Here is a 20,191-nt window from a genome sequence, read left to right on the forward strand (position 1 = left end):
TTTTGTTTTTGTTTTTTTTTTAATCTTGAATCATTTTTGTTTCTCTCTTAATTTCTATATACAGACAAATATCATATATATTATAATTATTATATTTTAAGCTTTATTAGAATGAATTATTATTATTTTTTACATATTTTTCTGTTTTTGTTTAGAGTAATTTCCAATGTGTAGATATTATATATACAATATATATATTTAAATATATATTATATATTATTATTATTATTATGAAAGAAGATGACTATAATGTTTCAAACACCAATGTTAGTTCATTCTAACATAGCCTTTTTCATAGCCTTATCACAATTATGTAAAACTTTCCTATATGATGATTGTAGTAGTTAATTTTATTTGTAATATAAAGAAGAAAGGATGTGTAGAGTGCGGAAAGTGGATACAAAACAAAAAAAGAATATAATAATATGAAGAGCGTTTATTAATTGCTGTGCAATATTGATTAATTAATTGATTACTGTGAGTACGCGAAGGAGCGGAAGTAATTGATTAAAGGAACACGAGGAATAAAGTAATGGAAAAAAGAAGTATATTTATATCATATAGGGTCGAATTATTAATATTATTCACTTGATTCTTAATTTACAAACATTCTTATTATGTTTTCGTTCTCAAGAAAGTGTACATTTTGAGCAACAATTTTCCCTATATAAATAAATATTTTTTTTTTAAGTATTAGTAACTTAGTTTTACACACACACACACACACATTTATATATAAATTTAGAGACATAATTATTTTCCTTTGAATATTTCTTTTTTCTTTCTTTTTAATGGAGACAAAGTCTCCAGTTGTTGTTACATTTTATTATTACTGTATACATTTATTAAATCATTTCATTTCCTTTTTCTTGTATAGAATTAGTTTTTAGTGCCATTTCTACTATTTCGCAGAGATATCCATATTTTATTAATTTCTTTATTACCATCTTTAACCATTATTATCGATAACAAAAAAAAAATCAAGAAGAAATAAAAATAAATTGTGTATTTTAATAATTAATCCATGCAGATTCATCTCAAACATTTTACAGAGAACTTTACTTTTCCGTTCATTATTGCTATTATTTTTGTTTTTGTTGTTGTATTGAAACTTTAAGAAGCGGCGCCCGTTTAGTGATATTCATTAGACAATAATTAATGGGCCTCGCGAACTGCCACCAAAAAACTATTATTTTAATTTCTTTCGTTCACCATCATTCATATTTCACTGGTTAAACTGTGCAACACGCCCGATTATTAATATTTAATCTAATAATTAATATTTAGTGAAGCGACAATCACACTGTTGTTATTGAACACGAGTTGTTGTATATTAGCGCACATACCTGAACGAATGAATGGAACTGTTTTTAAATGTACAAAATATAAAAATAAGAGGAAATACATAATATGTGTTATTATCATCTTAATATCAAAAATACGTTTTTACGTAGCTCTGAATTGAGTAGATATAAATCGTATCTGATCGTCAAGAAGCTAAAAGACATAATGGTTCTCATTTTGTCGTTTAAATGAATTTGGAGAAGGCATAGGTCTCAATGTTTAACATTCTTAAATCAATCTAAAACATAATTAATTACTATTCGAATGGGCTGAAAAAAAATGAGTAATGATTTTGAAAATTTTGTTAAAAAAGGACTACGATGGAAAAAAACGATTTTCCTTAATATCTCGAAGCTTCCTTCATTTCATTGAATAATGAGGCATCTCGTTATGTAACAAACGTTGCGATCCGACAGTTTTCCATGTTTTTATTAATGAATTTAAGAAAGAAAAATTAACGCTTTTATATAACATACAAATGAAATGCAAATACTTAGTTTTGATAACTTATAGATGTACCAAGCAAATCACAATGCCGAAAGATAGCTCATTTGAAAAGTTGTAGTTTTGTCTATAATTTCCGTATTTGATAGTTTAATTAGCACGAGTGGTGATCGATTAATTTAAATAACGTGAAGCTATATCAAGAATTAAATAATATATATAAATAAAAGATTATTCTCATATATATTTGAAATTGATAGTTCTAAAGAATGATTAATTCGCTTTCGTTTGCTATAAAATACATAAATTTTGGTCAATTAATAAGAAAGTTATTAAGGTTTAATGTGTCCGCGGTTTTTGCAAGTCGAAACGCATGACGCCCCCTCATTGCGCTCGAAAACGACCGAAAATTTCGATTTATACCAGGAGACAATGAGTAGCGAAGAGGTAACTGTACTCTTACAAACGGACGATTCTGATTGGTTATCGAGCGTTTGTTCTGACAAATTTGTAATTCCATAAAATTCCCGCAGATGACTCTGGTTGACTTAATTAAAATGCATATTTCTGTATTTAACTAATTTAACAAGGTAGCTATAAACCTGCGTTTATGATTATTTTAATCTCTGTATATTCAAGATCAACATCCTTGTCGAAAAATCTTCTGGGAGTTGTTGTATACGGAACTACAGGCCATTTTTGAAGACGTTATTTTACCATATGTCATTAGTAAAATGCGAAAGTTTGTTAATTAATTATAAAGACGCCGTTGCAGCTAAAAACTTATAATTAAGCTCGTTTTAATATTTGTATATTCAAGATCAACATCCATGTCTAAAAATCTTCTGGGAGTTGTTGTATACGAAACTACAGGCCATTTTCGAATACGTTATTTTACCATATGTCATTAGTAAAATGCGAAAGTTTGTTACTTAATTATGAAGACGCCGTTGCAGCTACAAACCTATATTTAAGCTCATTTTCATCTGTGTATATTAAAGATTAACATCCATACTAAAAATTCTTCTGGGAGTTACTGTATACGAAAATACAAGCAATTTTTGAAAACGTTATTTTACCATATATCATTAGTAAAATGCGAAAGTTTGTTAATTAATTATGAAGACGCCGTTGAAGCTACAAAGTTATATTTAAGCTCATTCTAATCTGTGTATAGATTAACATCCATGTCCAAAAATCTTCTGGGAGTTGTTTTATACGAAAATACAAGCCATTTTCCAAGACGTTATTTTTCTATTTGTTCAAAAAAAGTTATATGCATGATTGGTTGCCTGCACTTTAGGCGTAGAATGAATATTTCGTTTTTGTAGTAGCTATTGCCATCTGTTAGCAAAAGAGCAAAGGTTGTAGTTCGGCCATTTCGGCGCTGCACAAAATCCAATTCCTTCAAATCGAAGTAGTTTACATAAAACAAAATATTGAAAGTAGTGATTTAATTAATCTTATATTTTACTTCAGTCTACTAAGTTAAATGTTAATTATTTTTTCAGTTATATGCAATTTAATTAAGTCAAGCAGACTTATCTGCCGGAATTTTCTTAAACTACAATTTAGAAAAAAATTGAATATCCAGTAAGTTTGTAATTTAATTCTGAAAAGGCCATTGCAGCTACAAACTTATAATTAAGCTGGTTTTAATATCTGTATATTCAAGATCAACATCCATGTCTAAAAATCTTCTGGGAGTTACTGTATACAAAAATACAAGCCATTTTCGAAGTCGTTATTTTACCATATGTCATTAGTAAAATGCGAAAGTTTGTTAATTGATTATGAAGACGCCGTTGCAGCTACAAACCTATATTTAAGCTCATTCTAATCTGTGTATATTAAAGATTAACATCCATGTCCAAAAATCTTCTGGGAGTTGTTTTATACGAAAATACAAGCCATTTTCCAAGACGTTATTTTTCTATTTGTTCACAAAAAGTTATATACATGATTGGTTGCCTGCACTTTAGGCGTAGAATGAATTTTTCCGTTTTGTTGTAGCTATTGCCATCTGTTAGCAAAAGAGCAAAGGTTATAGTTCGGCCATTTTGGCGCTGCACAAAATCCAATTCCTTCAAATCGTATTAGTTTACATAAACCAAAGTATTAAAATAGTGATTTAATGAATCTTATTTTATTACTTCAGTCTATTAAGTTAAATGCAAATTATTTTTCCAGTTATATGCATTTTAATTATGTCAAGCAGAAACATCTGCCTGAATTTTCATGAACTGCAATTTAAAATTTTCGGTATTTTCAGATTCATGGGCATTGGAAATGAGTCTTCCTGAAAAAATAAATACTTTTACTACCTTTCTGGGGTTGCAATGAAAATCAGTTGTATAATGTTTTTACGTAACCGAGAAACAATGATTTTCGATGTCTTTAGTTTTTTTGTGAATCCCACTAGATAATTGCAAATTTAATAAATTTAATAATGTTTATTTTTGTTTGTTTTGGGCCAGCTTAATTTTTTCCAATATCTTTGGATCAACGTTGATCTTCGCATTCATTGTATATGTTTTTGATTCTTTAGCATCAGTTCTATCGTTCTTGTATGGATCCACCACAACTTCAGTTCTGAAGATCGTCGCTCCTACATATTCCTTGGATGACCTTGGATACTTGTTAACTTGTTGTGGACTTTGTATGTTCTTTGTGTTCACTGGTTTCTGCAGTATGAGCATAGTTCTGTGAAGGAAACCTGAAGGATTCGCATGGTAAACTGTGCGATCGAACATGGGCTGCACTTCTCGGAAGTTGCGATGAAGAGGTTCGTAGTTAGCATCCAAAAGAGAACGGAAAACTTCCATCTGAAAATGTTACAGTTCTTATAAATTACATATGTTCTCATACAATACTGTGTAATACTTGATCTATGGAAATTCCTATCGGTTCACGTGAGATCAACCAAAGAATCAGGTGAATGCACGAAGCCGTATTTACTGAACCCAAGTACATAAAGTAATCGTCTAGAAATGGCTTTAAATACGTGGTCAGAGGAAAAGATTGCAGTCGGTAGGAAGTATGAGGTTCGCGAATGCTTTCAATTGCATCCGTTAAAATGTCTATGGCTGGATTTGGTTCATCTTGAAGCTGGAAAATTCATTCGAACATTATAAGAGATTAAAGGATTTTAGTAAATGGTATACGTTGAAAAGAAATGCTATGACGCACATCCCATCTTTCTTTTTTAAAGCGCTCTCTTGAGTGAGATAGCAGCTTTTGAAGAAGACGGCGTGCATCTCTAGAGGCTGCTGACATCCACTGATCGTATGTTCGCTCCCTTCCATGTTATTGGCGCCCCAATGGAAATGCAATTGCGAGAACACGTAATTGCCCAAGAACGGTCCTCCCGAAAGATACGGTCGTTCCTGTAACCATTTGGCGCTCAGGATAACTGAAAACACGTAAAAACGATTTCGATAAAACCGATGAAAACGTGGGGCATTTACTTGTGTGTCCTGTGTTTGTCAGTTTCACTTTCTTCGGTGGCAACTCCAGATGATGCCAGGTCAACGGGGGTAGTTCCAGCTTCACCGTGTTAGGAATGTGGATGTCTATTGGTGATTCGTAAACGGTGCAGTTGTGCACCAGATCCAAGACCTTTTGTACACCCTCGTGAATCGGAAGATCTTCGATCTCGGTGGTGCTCGTGTTACCAATAGAATACTCATCGTCAATTGCTATTTCTGAAGCCATTATTCTCAAGTATACGAGGAATTTAGAGTCGCACTACAATGCGATCTGACAACGACAGTCAGATAAAACAGTTCATTTTTACTGGATCTTGTCTTTTCAATTCCAACGTAATAGTCAATATATACTACGATCATCTGAAATTATATACACTTCAATATAGAATCATCATTATATAGGATATATTTATTAAGTAAATTAAGATTTTACATTCTAAAACAAAATTTGAATTTAATTTAAAATACCAATATTTAAAAATTTGAAAATACCATTATTTTTAGAAAATGCTATTTCCTAAAGAGTTTGTTTTGTATTTAGTTGAGTTGTATTTAGTTTACTTTATATATTGTACTTCGTTGTTACGCAACTATTGAAAATATTATATAATTTGTCATAAGTGCCTAATTAATAGTTTGAATTATGTCTGTAACTGATTTTCCTCATCATCTGTGTCCAAAGCACTATAAATGCAAATGCCATAAGCATGTGGTGGAAGAGGACAGTCGGCTGGTGAATTGGAGAAAATGGATGAAGATGCGTAAGGAGATGTACGAGAAGATCGCGATGGCGACAAAGAGGAGAAAGTGCGAGGTTTTAATGAATGCCCACGAGAAGATAAGGGAATTCAAAGAGGACCAGATGGTTGTGCAGTATCTGAACATACCGAACCCGCAAGACCGATATCGAGGAAACCCGGCCTTCTGGAAGTGTCCAACAGCTCTGCATCAGATGGACCTATGCCAGACCTACTTCACGACGATGACCAAAGAGGAAAAGTATTTGATACCAGACATTGAGTATGTGAAAGTGCCCGAGGTCGTTGGAGTGGAGAAACACGTGGAGAGCAATAGAAGAGCGAACTGGGGGAATGCCCATTACTTGTGGTACAGACTGCACGACGAGAATGTCCCTCTTATACAACCTCATAAGCCGGACATTGCAAACATGATGATTGTCGGTAATCGTCTGATGGAAATTCCAATTCCAAAACCTATTTACAGACCCACCCAGAGCATTATAAGCAGCGACGAAGATGAACCGATCCAACCCAAATGCTTCTTCAAAATCGACGACATCAAACTGTACTCTAACAGTGAAGGGGTGATCTCGAAAACCTTGTATCTCGAAGGAGCAAGCTGCACCCAACTGGAAACAATCTACATGCAATTAGAGAACTGCAGTAATTTGGCATTACGTTTTTACTTTAAGGAAGTCGTAATTGAAAAACTGATGAAAGACTTAATCAAACCGAAGGGGGATCAGAAACGCGCCTTCTACAATGATCAGAACATAAAGATTCTTCTACCCGGGGAAAAGTACCATTATCCGATTTGGTTTAAATCCAAGATCTGCGCGCAGTATTCTCAAACTTACGAGATGATTTTAAATCCTGATCTTTGGCACAACAAGTTGAAGGTATTGGTGCAAGTCGACGCGAATTCACAGAAAAATATGGAAGATGAATTTCATCGCATCACGGCTCGTCTGGAGAATCAAATTCGCTCCAGGTTGATCAAAGAAGTACTTCAGGATATAACCAAGAAGATACCGCTTAAACCTGCTGAAATCATGGTGTACACTTACGATAAGGCGACTGTCTTCGAGGCGGTTAACTCCATTTACGACCCGATGCACTTTCGTCCCAAGTATTTGTATGATAAGAAAGTGGTTGATGAGCTGGAGGCGTTTTACGAAGATGTTCGATTGGAGCAGCATCCCGAGTGCTGGGATTATAAGTTGGATACATTGAGGGCTGTAACTCACGATAGGGAGGTTTTCGACAAGGAACAGCAGTATGAGAAAGAACTGGAGGATATTTTAGACAAGATCGAGGTTTGTAAAACGAAGCACAAAGAAATCGACGATAAAGTTGAGTGTTTCTGGACGAGAGATGTCAAAGGTAAAGGTAAAAAAGGTAAGACGGGTGGTGCAAAATCGCCAAAATCCAAAGGTAAAAAGTCTAAAGATAGTTCCAAGAAAAGTAAAGAAGGTAAAGATGGAAAAAAAGGAAAAAAGAAGGGTAAAGTCGATTTGATCGTCGAGCCTGTAAGGGAACCATTGCCTAAGACACTAGGCGATCATTTGGAGGATATCATTGAGAAATTGGAATCTCCGAAATCATGGAAGAACGAACGTTTCGATAGGATGAACGTCGCTTACACTATTCTCTGCACTTATATCGACCGGATTTGCGAAGAGGTTGTGATACTCGAGGATTCGATTGACGTGCAAAGATTGTTACCAAAAAGTCGCGATCGGTATTATCTGGAGCGAATGAGGGTTTTCGATGAGATAGCCAATGAAGTAGTTGTTGAGAATCGCGTGTTTTCTGAGCCGTATACAAAAAAGATAGACAAAGAAGCTCCCGAATGGACCAAAGAGATTCCCTTGGATGAGTACACCAAACGTTACAACGCGTACCACGGTATCGTTGCCAGCAAAAAAGGATCCACCAAGGGAAAAGGCAAAGGCAAGGATAAAAAGGCTAAGAAAGGGAAAGAGAAGAAGAAAAGTAAATCGTTAAGCGAGAAGACTAAAACAACGGCTTCTCGAGTTTCGATGTTAACCGATTTGGAGGAAATCCTCGAGGAGACTGAACCAGACGAGGAGATCTTCATACCGGAAAATTTGCAGAAAGAGTACAACGACAGCATGTACATGATTTTCTACACGAATCTGGGTAAAGCGATAGACGATATGATCGTATCTTTTGATCTTCTACCGAATCCAGAGATTCCACATAACATATTGCAGAGGATCCACAACAGCCAGTACGATCCGCTGAGAAACGATTCGATGATTGATATGCGAGTTTTCGACTTGAAGAAGGTCATTTCGCAAACCCTGAAGTCGGGTAAAGTTGAGAGGATCAGGAGCGTTCTTAAGTTAGTGCCCAAGGAGAAACCGGATCTCAAGGAGAGCGATTCAAGTTTGTGGTCGGTTCTGAAGGCTTACTACCCGAAACGTGATGTGCTTAAACCGAAAACCGAGGGTGCTATGTACGCAGTACCTACTCAACCGTTCCCGCCGGATACTCAAGAGATGTCCACAACGATGACGCCCGAAGAGGTGATTTTGGATAGGAACTTGCAGACGAGCATCGATGGAGACACTACAGTTGAATTCATCGATGATCTCGAAGAAGAAATGGTCTGTATTTGCGACAGCCCACGCGACGACGACGAAGAAATCACGCATCTGCCTTACTACGATTCCACCATTGGTTTCGACAAGGTATCAACAAATAGCAGCGACGAGACAGGTTCATGCAAGAATCAACAATAATTGATTTTATTTTTGTATATTGTCTACATGCTCGTCTATAACCTTCCACCAATATTTATAAAAATATTTATATAATTTATATATATATATATATACTAACATTTTCTACTTCACATAAATATATCATAACACTTTCGTATTTAAAAAGAATACAAATTGCAGTACGCTTGTCTCTCTACAAACAACGATTAATTCTTATAAAGAAATAATGAAGTTAGTTCCAAAGAATAAAATTAGAGAAAAAAAAATAATAATATAAATAGTATGGTAAGGATAGGTCGGTTATTCGCTCTTCTTGTGTGAACGTGCGTAAATCAGATCCAACTTCTTGTCGGGGTGTGCTGCTTGGAGTGGCCTCACGTTATTCACGATGTTATGCTGTTCGCACGGCGTGGACTTCATCTCCCTAAAGTTATCCACCTGTAACATAAACAACGTTATGAATTTACATAAATGCAATTATTCTTCTATATATGAATTTAAAGGAATTATTAGCTTGATTCATATAATTTCCATTTTGTTTTTCACAAAATATCAATCGTTGGAGTTTTCTCCGTTGTGCCACCTTCTGTATTTCTCTTACCTGTTGTCGTGAGATATGTATGGGAGTCGGATAGAGGATCCAAGTGACGCTCTCGTTATAGGGTTCAGTGGTCAAGGAGCCTTGATAGGTGTAGTAGCCCTTGCACTGAGCTTCCTCCTTAATCCAAGTCAAGCAGTCGGCGCGAACCGACGTCGTAGAGTCGATCTTCACGATGTTCTTCACGGCCTCGCTCAGCTTGTTGAAGCATTCGTTTTCGAAGTCATCGGTAGCGGTCAAGAAGAAAGCCACCACCGCAAGTCCATCGTGCTTGGACACTGCCTCCCCAAAAGTCCCGTACTTCTGATTGTAATGCACCGCATGAGCTTCCATTGAAAAACTAAAACAATAAAAATTAATCTATTATTAAATACTATAATAACACATAGTATAATAGCTACTTTTCCTACACCTTATTATTTTGATCATTTATAGTCACAAGATGTTATTGTGAAGAATTTGTTTTTTTATGAACATTTTGGATCAGCGAAAAGAGAGTTAGAAGAAGCTCATCTTACGACCTTTTTTAGTGAGAATCGTGGGAAAATGTTGTTGCACCTCGATGATGCGACCTGCTGTTGTTGTTGTTGTTGTCTCGTGTAGAAAGTGGGCAACGCACGAGCGCGTGTTTTCCAATGCAAACGTTCTCATCGTATGCAAAATCAGTCGACATCGAAGGTCTCGCATTATGATTACAGCAATAATCACGCATTTATTATAATTCTTTTCCGTGCACACGTTTAAGACTAATCGAGTTATACAAGCGGACGGACGGATTCTTTTGTCATTGATACAAGACACAAGATTACTTTGACCTGAATTCGAAGTCCTTTTTTTTCACTTCGAGTTGTCACATATTTTTTTAGTGTGTTATTGTCGCTTCAATAGAATTGATTGTTTCACTGAGGTAATCACAGTCTATTATTATATCGAATGATATAAGTAGATCAAAGTACTTCCTTCTCGTTTTTCCGACCTTCAGGTTCCTTCTAATTGTGTATTTATAATCAATCTGAGTAAAGATAATTTGCAACTACATTTATTAATCAATGGATAACTGTGCCAAGGGTTTATTCGGACTTTTCTTCCGATTAACAATAATAAATCTAAATCACACGTTGTTTCTGTAATCAAAAATAAGAAACGTCTGCAATTTTCGCTCTTAATGCGAATTATGAAAATGAATCAAAACCATATAAAATTAACCTTTAGCCTAAAAAAGGAACCTTGCAATAAAGTGTTTTGAACACAGTAATAAAAAACACAATAACATATAATTAAAATAGAAAGAACATAAATAACCAAATTATCTGAAATTTTTAAAACCTAATCCATGCCCCCCTTCTTTTAAATCATGAATATAAATCTGCTTCTAAAATCCTCAAACCTTCCTTTTAAATATTTAGATATTAATCTTTTAAGAGATGCCACAATTTCTTGTTTGAGGATTAAAAAATAAGTAGTTTCAGGTACTTCCATCCTTCGTCAACACGTCTTGACACACCACAATTATAATCTTCAATCCCCAAAAAAAAAAGATCAACCACTTTCGAAATGAATTTCTAATGAGTATTTCATCTCAAATCTTCTTAACTTTAATTGTTAAAATAAGTCTATTTCAAAGATGTTTTTTTAACCTTTCTCTTTTAAGCATTAATATATCAAAAATGAGATCAGAAAACAATTAATTATACAACACAATTGATTCGCGTCGAAAGTCCTTGTCATTTAAACGAAAACTCCTTCCTGTATTCAACGCACACTCCTTCCTGTAAATCTTACAATATCCTCGCATATCATTAAAAACGAATTCTAAGATATATTTGCAAACTTCATCTTCGATGATTCATAATTCACAAGGACCAAGTTTCTTACAAACGAAAGTATGTTTTTGTTGATATCGTTTTCGGATAAACGACCTTCTCGATGCGAAAGTTACAGCATTTCGAAGCTCTTTTAACGAAGACCTTGGACCTGTCCCACTGTTTAATTAATTACATGCTACATTTAACATATGACAATATATGAAACCGTAAATCAAATAGTAGATTTTCAAAGATAAAAAAAATAGGAAATAAAATCAGGAAGCACGTTTCCTCGATATTAATACCAATTGTTTGCATTCCAAAATGATTCAACGGTGTTTCCTACCATTATTGCATAAACTCTTGTTTGAGAATACAAGCTTAGTGTTGCAATATGAGAGTTACGTAAGTCATCAAATGTATCTCGGGTCATTGAGCTATCATATTACAATAATAATAAAACTTTTTTTCTCGCTTTTACGTAACAACAACAAAAAAAAACTGCAGCGGATAATTTGACACGACTAGTGTTTAGGTGATTAAATTTCGTTCTTAATTTAGTAAAAATACGTTTCGTAAGTGGGTAAACCCACTTACTTTAATAATTCTTGCTTTCTTGTAAAAAGAAACCATTCTAAGAAGATTATAAACTTTCAATTAAATTGAAGGTATTTCCGTGTTCCAACAAAGAAGGAAGTTTTAATAGTTCTTATTTAAAAAAAATAGATATTCAAATTGAAGTAACAATAATATAATTCAATGAAAGGTATTGAAATATTATGTAGTTTGAAATAGACAAATATCCAAGTTGTGCTATAATCTTATACTTATATAATTAAATGATTCTTACGCTTTTCCTTCGAAGATGTGTTCACAGCCGCTATGGTCATCCTCACTCCAGTGGAAGTGGAGCTGTTCGAAAACGTATTTGTCCTCGTGTAAAGGCCCGCCAAAAAGAACAGGCATCTCCCTGTCAGCAAACCGCAAAGTCGCTATAAACAAACAATTAACATGAGGATTCTGTAGTTTAACCTTTGATCATCTTCGTACCAGTATAGCCATTGTTCGTGAACGTGGCCGTGCCCTCGTTGTCCCAATGTCCGTGGAACTCGAGCGGCTCGAAGTGGTCATAAGCATTGCTCTCCTCGTGTTTCAGCTCGATCGGAGACTGCACGCTCTGCAACCGCCACTCCTCCACCATAATATGGGCATCTTCATCTGGAAACGATCAAAACAATTGTCAACATTTTGCGTTGCAGCAGTTCTTCACCATGAATTAATGATGCATAATTAATTTGTTCATCTCGTTGATCATTTTTTCGACGTAAATAAGTGCAATGCTCTCTTTTAAAGCGTTTTCTTTTTCTAAAGAAAGAAGAGTGTACAAGAGTGAGAATAGAAAAGTCTGATCATTGCCATAAGCAACATATTCAGTTCAATGCTGTTTATTTATTGCCACATCGTTTTATTTTGGTACAAAGCCAACAATACACGTTTCATACTTAGGAAGTTAATTAAGTTTACTATTGTACTAAACATTTTTTTTTTAATAATTTCTCAGCCATTTAGAACTAATTTTTATCCCAATATCGTTAAAATTTAATTAAATAATTAAAAAATATTTTAATTAATGAAATACAAATAAATTTATTAACAAAATTTTGTTTAGATATAACTTCTTTTTTTTTTTAAATACTTATGTGATTATCAATTGTTTAATTTATTCAAATTTGCAATGTTGGTAAAACAACAATCAAGAAATTGTTTGAAAAATTTTAGTGGAACAAATAATATATTTTACTTACTGCATTCTTGAGATCGAGAATCTTTGTTCAAATTACTCACATCCACAGCAGATGCTTCGCAGTCTTTACAATTCGAAGACTCTCTCATTTCCGTTTCGTCCGATAAAACATTTCCTCCACCAACGTCAACTTTGGCATTTGCAACTTTCGTTTTTTTTATTAAATTATAATTTTCCAAAGCCATCTATTCTCACTCTTCTTACATACAAATTACCGATTTTTACTAACATCAGATAAATGAGTTAACAAATCCAATTAGAACATTGAAATAAGCTTAACTTAAGTAAAATTTAAATAAATTTTGAAATACCCAAACATGTTTTAAAAAAAAATAGCTTTGAATGCAAATAATAATGCTTTAAGTAAATGCATAACGATAAGAAATAAATAGGTAAATAGACGGACCAGGTAATAAAATGTTGGTATCAGCAAGGACAGCCGTGTAATGCAGATGACAAGAAATAAACCATTTACTATTACTAAAGTTAATTTACTATACACTTTATCGCAACATTCTTATCAACTGGTATTTATCTTGAACTACTTTTTTTTTTTGGATAACTTATCAATTTTCCTATGAAGATAACTCAGGTAATTTATATCTGCAGACTGACCCTATATTCGAATTCGATCCGATGCAAATTTAATTTACTCCCCGAGCATTTCCAGATTGATTGCTTACTTCTAATTAGTACAAATTAGCTAGTTTACACTGCAACTGTTTACCTTTCAATTAGCAGAAACGCACGATGTTTTGTTTGCCTCTGTCGTTTCTTCACTAACGAGATAATCCATAGGAAATGGCGTATTTATGTAATTCATTAGATAGATTAGTTTCGTATTTGCTTCAATTTATTTATCATGAGTGATCGTGATTATTTCACTTTCACTTTCATTGAGAAAATTAAATTAAATTACAAATCAATAAAATTTCAATTATTACTTTTTGCTGGTGTTCCTTCATTACTAATTGTTGTATTGTTTTTTTTTTTATTAATGAAATGCACGAAATAACGCAACACGTACATCGATAATACTTACATTCACTTTGACTTAAGCGGTGTAAAAAGTTGTAGCAAACTAAACTTTGAAGCAAGAGAAAAAGTTAAGTAACGTAAACTGACGGCAAGTTAATTCGGTTACGTGCATGCAGTTAATTCAGTTGTAATTTAATTCGTTACTAAAGTTAATACAACTTAAGTTGTGATGCGAATATTAATCGTGCATTTAAATAAACGAACAACAACAACAATAAATACAGAACGTGACTTAAGTTATTAAAATGTGAAATAAATTAAGTTAATGTTAAATGTTTCAATTAATTTAGTGAATATTATATGCAAATAATATAATTTTAACATGTAACGAGTATTGTAGAATTGGTTTGAGAGTGTTCGATTAAATGATCAAAACAGAACGTGACTTAAGCGAGAAAACATGTGACAAAAACATTATTGTTACTTAAATTAAACAATAACTATTGTGATTACTGAAGTTATCAATTTAATGTAATACAAGGATATTTTAACAAAATTAAATAATTTAGCATAAGAAATAAATCTGTTATTAATGAATAGAAAATGCACGTGTTTGAATTTATTAATATGAGTAATTTAAATTATTTAAAGTAATTAACGTTTTTTAGTAAAAGTTAATGTTATTTGTTGCGATTTTAAAAAGTTGATTGAACTTTTGAATTTTAAGCGTATTGGGAGGAACGTAAAATTGGTATGCGTCGAGCAAACAACATCGATTTTGTTAATTTGAGCAAATGATTAGAATTAGCGGCGAAAGCGGAACCAAATAGAGTGGAGAAAATTAATTTAGGCATGAGCTGCGGCGGCGGTAGCGAAAAAAAATTTAAAAAAAAATGATATTGTGTATATTAATAAAATCGGTAATTATCAATTCAATTATCATTCGAAATTTGATACGTTTAAGTGGATTCACTCGAGATAGTTAAAATTTTCGGATTTTACTGGATTAACAAACGTGTATTTTTAGTAAATTACCAAAATCAAATCTATTTTCGCTACAGCTAAATTTGTATTTCATTTTAATTATCCGAAAAACAACAACAAAAAAAAACTAATAGATTTTCGACTGATTTACAAATTGCTGTTAGATAATTAAATTTTATTATAAAATAGACGTGACGTTACAACTTAAAATTGTTTTCCTCATCGAAAAAAATAAAAAGTTAATTGAAATATGTTTTCAAGCGTTTCTTAACAATTAATTATTTTTTTAATGCTCCCACGATGAAATCAGTTGTTTTTATTTAATGATCGTGCATAATCGATAAGGCTATTTATTTTTAAATTAATTGCTGCTGGTGTTAATAAATTACGAAAAAAAAAATAAACAAACAATCGCGTTTTCTGATCATGCGAACTTATGAATTAAAAATGTGTTCCGATGGGAAAAGAGAAAGTATGCAAAGTAGAGGCGGAAAAAAAAGAAATATAAACGTGACTGAAGGAAAGGGGAAACTCTGGTCTAATCCAATTGGAAATTTAATTTGCAAAAAATCATTTTCGTGCGTTCGTGCTTCTGAGTTGAGTCGATTTAAAAATAGGGTTGGGCCTTGGAACGGTTTGCGCGCAACATAGGAAACTCTGGTCTAGGTCACCGAATCGCGCGATGTTGTCGCTCTGGCAACAGCGGGGTTTCCCCCCACGGTTTGCCGCCGGTGAAGAGTTTTTTTTTTCGTTTCGTATTTATTTCTTGTAGAGGAGACGTGAATCGAAATTGCTTTGCAAATTGTTATTTTCTGATATTTATAAATTTTGTTGTTTGTCTTGATCCTCTCTGTTTTTAAAGATGCTGTGTTTTTGGACTTACCGTGGCTGTAGTCTGGAGGAGCGCAGTAGCATTCGTTCTTGGAGAGACCTGAAACCACAGATGAACCGGTCATGATTCTTTCCTCTTCGTGTTTATATATATATTATTTGTAAATATAATGCTGCGTCTTCAGCTTGAGGATTTGAAAACTGCTCCAGCGACCGAACGAAAACTCTCTGAGCAGTTCTGAACATTTACTGAGCTAAATAAGCGGCGCGGCGCGTTGCGTCGGACATGCGCGAAGACCATCAACAAATATCATCAACATTTAGCACATGGCATGGTGCGAGTCATCAAACCGAAACCTGAATGGAGTTTCCGACTTGCAACACTCCTCCACTTCCCTCCCTCTCGCTCACTCTTATACATATTCTATGCTTCCCTTCGACGGGCCTCCGACCAATTAATTTGACTTAAGTAACCAATTTTCATTACTTAACTATGATCGAATCATGCTAATCTAAGAACGCATTTCCACTCCGTAGCTTCATGCATCAACAAACCTACAACGAATGCAAGACCTACAGAAAAAATTTGCAACGCAGAAAACAAAATTGGAACTCTACAAACAATTACAACAATTTGGTCAAGGATCAACAATGCTATACTTAATATTCTCGACGCAATTTAAGCAAAACGATTCGAATTTTGTTTACAAATTTTATTAATTTAAATAAATCACTAAGAACTCTATTGAAATTTCAAGATTTAAATGATAAAACTTACTTATTTTTATAATTATACAAACTTATTGATAAAGTGAATTTTCTACACTTGATAAAATTCGTATCAAAAAACTTTTTGTTTCTTTTTTCTAAAGTGATAAATGACTCTTTGTTGCAATCATTGTTAACACAACCTGCGTCAGAACCATTAAAATAACATCAAGTAGAATTATCTGATAAAATAATGAAAAACGTTTATTGAAAATTACTTCACACTTAATCAATTTAAATAATAAATTTAAATTAAATTGATTTTTTATAAACATAATTAAGTTAATTGTATAATTATAATTTAACAAAAACTTTTAATATTACTGAAAATTATTGATACTTAAATTTAAAAAAAAAACAGTAATTAATGCTTTTAATAAGTTTACATTATATGCAATTGGATTCAAAGAACAAACTGAACAAACAATATAATTAAGTTAACTCAATTCGCGTTTTCATTCATCCCGACGCGATGATTAAATGATGCTAAACTGGTAACAGACAAGAGTCTTCACAATTGCATTAATCTTCGTTTAATGATTTCCTACGCTTAATTAAACGCGATTTATTCATCAACAAAATTAAGTAAACATAAATTAAAAACAACGCCAACATTATTTGGATGAATGCAATCAATCAAAAACAATCGGAAGTAATTACTTTTAATTGGATTACAATGGATTCCTTGCTTGACTTAAGCCACTTTCTCCGGTTGCGGGGATACCTTGAATGACAATTTCCTTGGTTTCAAGAGAAGCACAAACAGAACTCTCGAAGATATGTTAATGTTTCATTGTTTTTTTTTTTAATTTTACCTCGCATTTTCTATAAATAAAATAGTTAATTAATATTGAGATTTTTATTATGAAATTATTAAATTTACTAAATATTGATTATCTCTTGGAATATGGATGCGTTTTATGTATTGGTTAATCCGTTGTTTAATTTAATTAATGATTTGGTTATTATTTTGTTTTCGATTGAATTCAAAACAATTACCGTTGCAACATCATTATTTGTTTATTTTCCTACAACTTAAGTATACAGTTTATATTTTTTGTATACTTAAGTATGCTTAGATCATCAGGAAACCTCGGGCATAGTTCATGTGGTCTATATTTAAATGTGATTATTTCTAGTAACAAAATTCTATTTTCTTCTATGGTTCGAAAAATAGACGCAGTTTTAGGTAATTTCGGAAATGCATCGACTTGCAACGGGATTCATCATCTGTTTGTTTGCCAAATGAAACAATGGTCGTAAATATTTGTTTTTACGTTTCTTACTTAATTAATGATTGACAGCTTCCTTTTTGTTAGTTAGATAATAATGATGCATCGTCAAATTTGCGGATAAACGCAAAAGCCGCGGAGGAAACGAATTGAAATCCCTATCATGTGACCGAGTTCGGTTCGTCTCCCATTATCCAATCGCTGTCCACCAATTACATAATTATTAACCGCGGTGGTTAATGTTAATCAGAGGAATTACCTCGATTCTCACTCGCTCTTTCTCTTTCCATGCAACTGCGAAGCATTTGTCAGAACGATATCCGTCTCCTTCCATCCGATCTGATAATTCCCTGCTATGTGCGCTCGCGAGGATCAATTTGTTTGGACATCACGTGCTCCTCCGAAACGTCCTTGGATCCAAGTATGATGTATGTAGTATGCGCGAAGCCGGCTATGTGATAAACAAACACTTATGTACGCTGGCCTAGCTCGTTATTATTCCTATTTCCGATACACGTGACCTGTCCGTCTCTTTTGACTCATCATAAGATAGGTAATGGTTCTTGAAATCGCAGTAGGCGACTTTAGCCAATTACAGTTTCCTTGGTCACCTCACAAAATAACAACCAACCAACCAAAAAAAAAAAAGGAAGGAAGATCGCCCAGAGCGATGGAAAAGTACGGATAGTCCAATTTGCCGAACGTTTTCTCGGCGTCCTTGGATGGACCGCAATTTTTTTTTTCTTTTAATTTTTTATTTTCGTTATGCAGCATTGCTAAACGAATAACAATTGGAGCTATTTCTTCGAAAAAAAAAAATAATAATTGTTGAGTCACATTTAAATACCGAGTAATTTAAGCGAGATTTGGAAAAACCCTCGAAGGAATTAAATCTGTCCAAAAAAAATAATAGATTTCACCTTTCTAAACATTTCAAATTACGTGTATTATTATTGTAGATTGTACAATATATTGAAAACCTTTTCAAGGACAGTAAATGTTCCACAGGCATAGTACTAGGTCTTATCCCTTCCTAAATATATCCATAATATTTTGTTTTTGTCTTCAGGTCCAAATAATTTCAATAAACAAAATTCCTATATGATTTTAAAAAAGCACATATTTCTATTTAATTGTTATTTACTACGTAAGCAATCTTGAATGCAGTTAAGGATTAATCTTTATCCATTCTTTTGTAGACATGTCGTGAAAATGCGTGGCGACGCGAAAATCGTCGAGGTCACCGATAACGCGATGAAACGGATTAACTGATTTCAAATTCAGATTAGTGGTGGAAAAAAAAATTAATAATAATAAATAATTGCCATTCACTTATTACGCAATTTCTTGTACAAACAAGGAAAAAAAAATCCCCAGATTGTGTGATAGTTGGAAATATTTTACATAATTCGGAATCCTCCGCGGTTTCACCACGCAAGAAACCGCTGGTTATTTTTCTTTTTTAAATGAATAATGTTTATTTAAAGTCACGTTTTCAAGAAAAAGTACGTATGTAATTTCGTTTTAACAATCCTTTTTTACTTTGTTTATTGCATTTCAGAAATACAAACTATCCTCATAGTTGATAAAGTTAGTTGTAAGTTGAAAATACTACTAACTTTGAAGTTAATTAGTTTTTTATCAGTCAAAGATAACACTTTGACAGTCAAATTTGAAAATATGTTTTTTTTTAAATACTTATCAAAAACATCAATATATCATCAACCTTGAAATTGAGCTGAATGATTAAATGTTTGATGCCCTTTTGACCCAAAACATGTATTACTGTTGTATTGATGATTTCAAGTATACTGATGTTTTTATTATTTATTTTTTATTGATGATAAACGATTTTTTGTAATGTCACCCCATGTAATTCTGATAAAACTAATATCGATCTGTTATGACACTATGTAGATTTTAGCGCAAATTGCTATTATATTATTAACAGTATAGATAGATTAAATAAAGGAATGTTGCAAATTAATGTATTATTGATTTCGTTTAGTGCGTAATCTCGTAATCTTATCTGAATATTGGAATCTTGGAAACGCAATAACGATCAGATAAAGCCGTGTTAAAATGTTATTCAACTCAGATTGTCATAAAATTTGGAAATGCGAAAAGCAAACATTGTGGATTCGCTGAAGCAGAGCGGATTAATCGGTGTTAATGAAGCTGATTAGTTTAGGAATGTTACGTGCAATGGAACTAGAGTCGCACGTCCGGCCGAATGTGAGTCACCCAGTGAAATTTGTTACATAATGCATTCGACGCGCAAAAACAAATAAATAATTTCGTTTGAAAGAATACGATGAAAAGAATTTTTGGCGCGGTTCCGTTTTTGGTAAACTAGGAAATTGAATCGGAGAGATGATCCAATGTTTTGTTGACACGTCAGCTCGATGAACCCGCTCGATTCGAT

General features: G+C 33.2%; 2 protein-coding genes across 2 annotated transcripts; both read right to left on the reverse strand.

The window, feature by feature from the left end:
* Positions 1-4,241: 4,241 nt before the first annotated feature.
* On the reverse strand, positions 4,242-5,502 carry LOC108559322 (carbonic anhydrase 1-like). The gene is made up of 4 exons (XM_017916564.1): positions 5,256-5,502; positions 4,953-5,200; positions 4,747-4,896; positions 4,242-4,613 (listed from the first exon to the last, which is right to left on the reverse strand). Exons 1-4 carry the CDS (start codon positions 5,500-5,502, stop codon positions 4,242-4,244), a joined length of 1,017 nt encoding a protein of 338 aa, XP_017772053.1.
* A 3,423-nt stretch (positions 5,503-8,925) lies between these two features.
* LOC108559366 (carbonic anhydrase 2) lies at positions 8,926-16,024 on the reverse strand. The gene is made up of 5 exons (XM_017916621.1): positions 15,819-16,024; positions 12,220-12,387; positions 12,020-12,161; positions 9,368-9,704; positions 8,926-9,204 (listed from the first exon to the last, which is right to left on the reverse strand). The coding sequence occupies exons 1-5, from the start codon at positions 15,889-15,891 to the stop codon at positions 9,067-9,069; spliced, it is 858 nt and encodes a 285-aa protein (XP_017772110.1). The 5' UTR covers positions 15,892-16,024; the 3' UTR covers positions 8,926-9,066.
* Between the last annotated feature and the right edge of the window lie 4,167 nt (positions 16,025-20,191).

The sequence above is a fragment of the Nicrophorus vespilloides genome, unplaced genomic scaffold, assembly GCF_001412225.1.
Source record: "Nicrophorus vespilloides isolate i.1.1-1 unplaced genomic scaffold, Nicve_v1.0, whole genome shotgun sequence".
NCBI classification, from domain to species: domain Eukaryota; kingdom Metazoa; phylum Arthropoda; class Insecta; order Coleoptera; family Silphidae; genus Nicrophorus; species Nicrophorus vespilloides.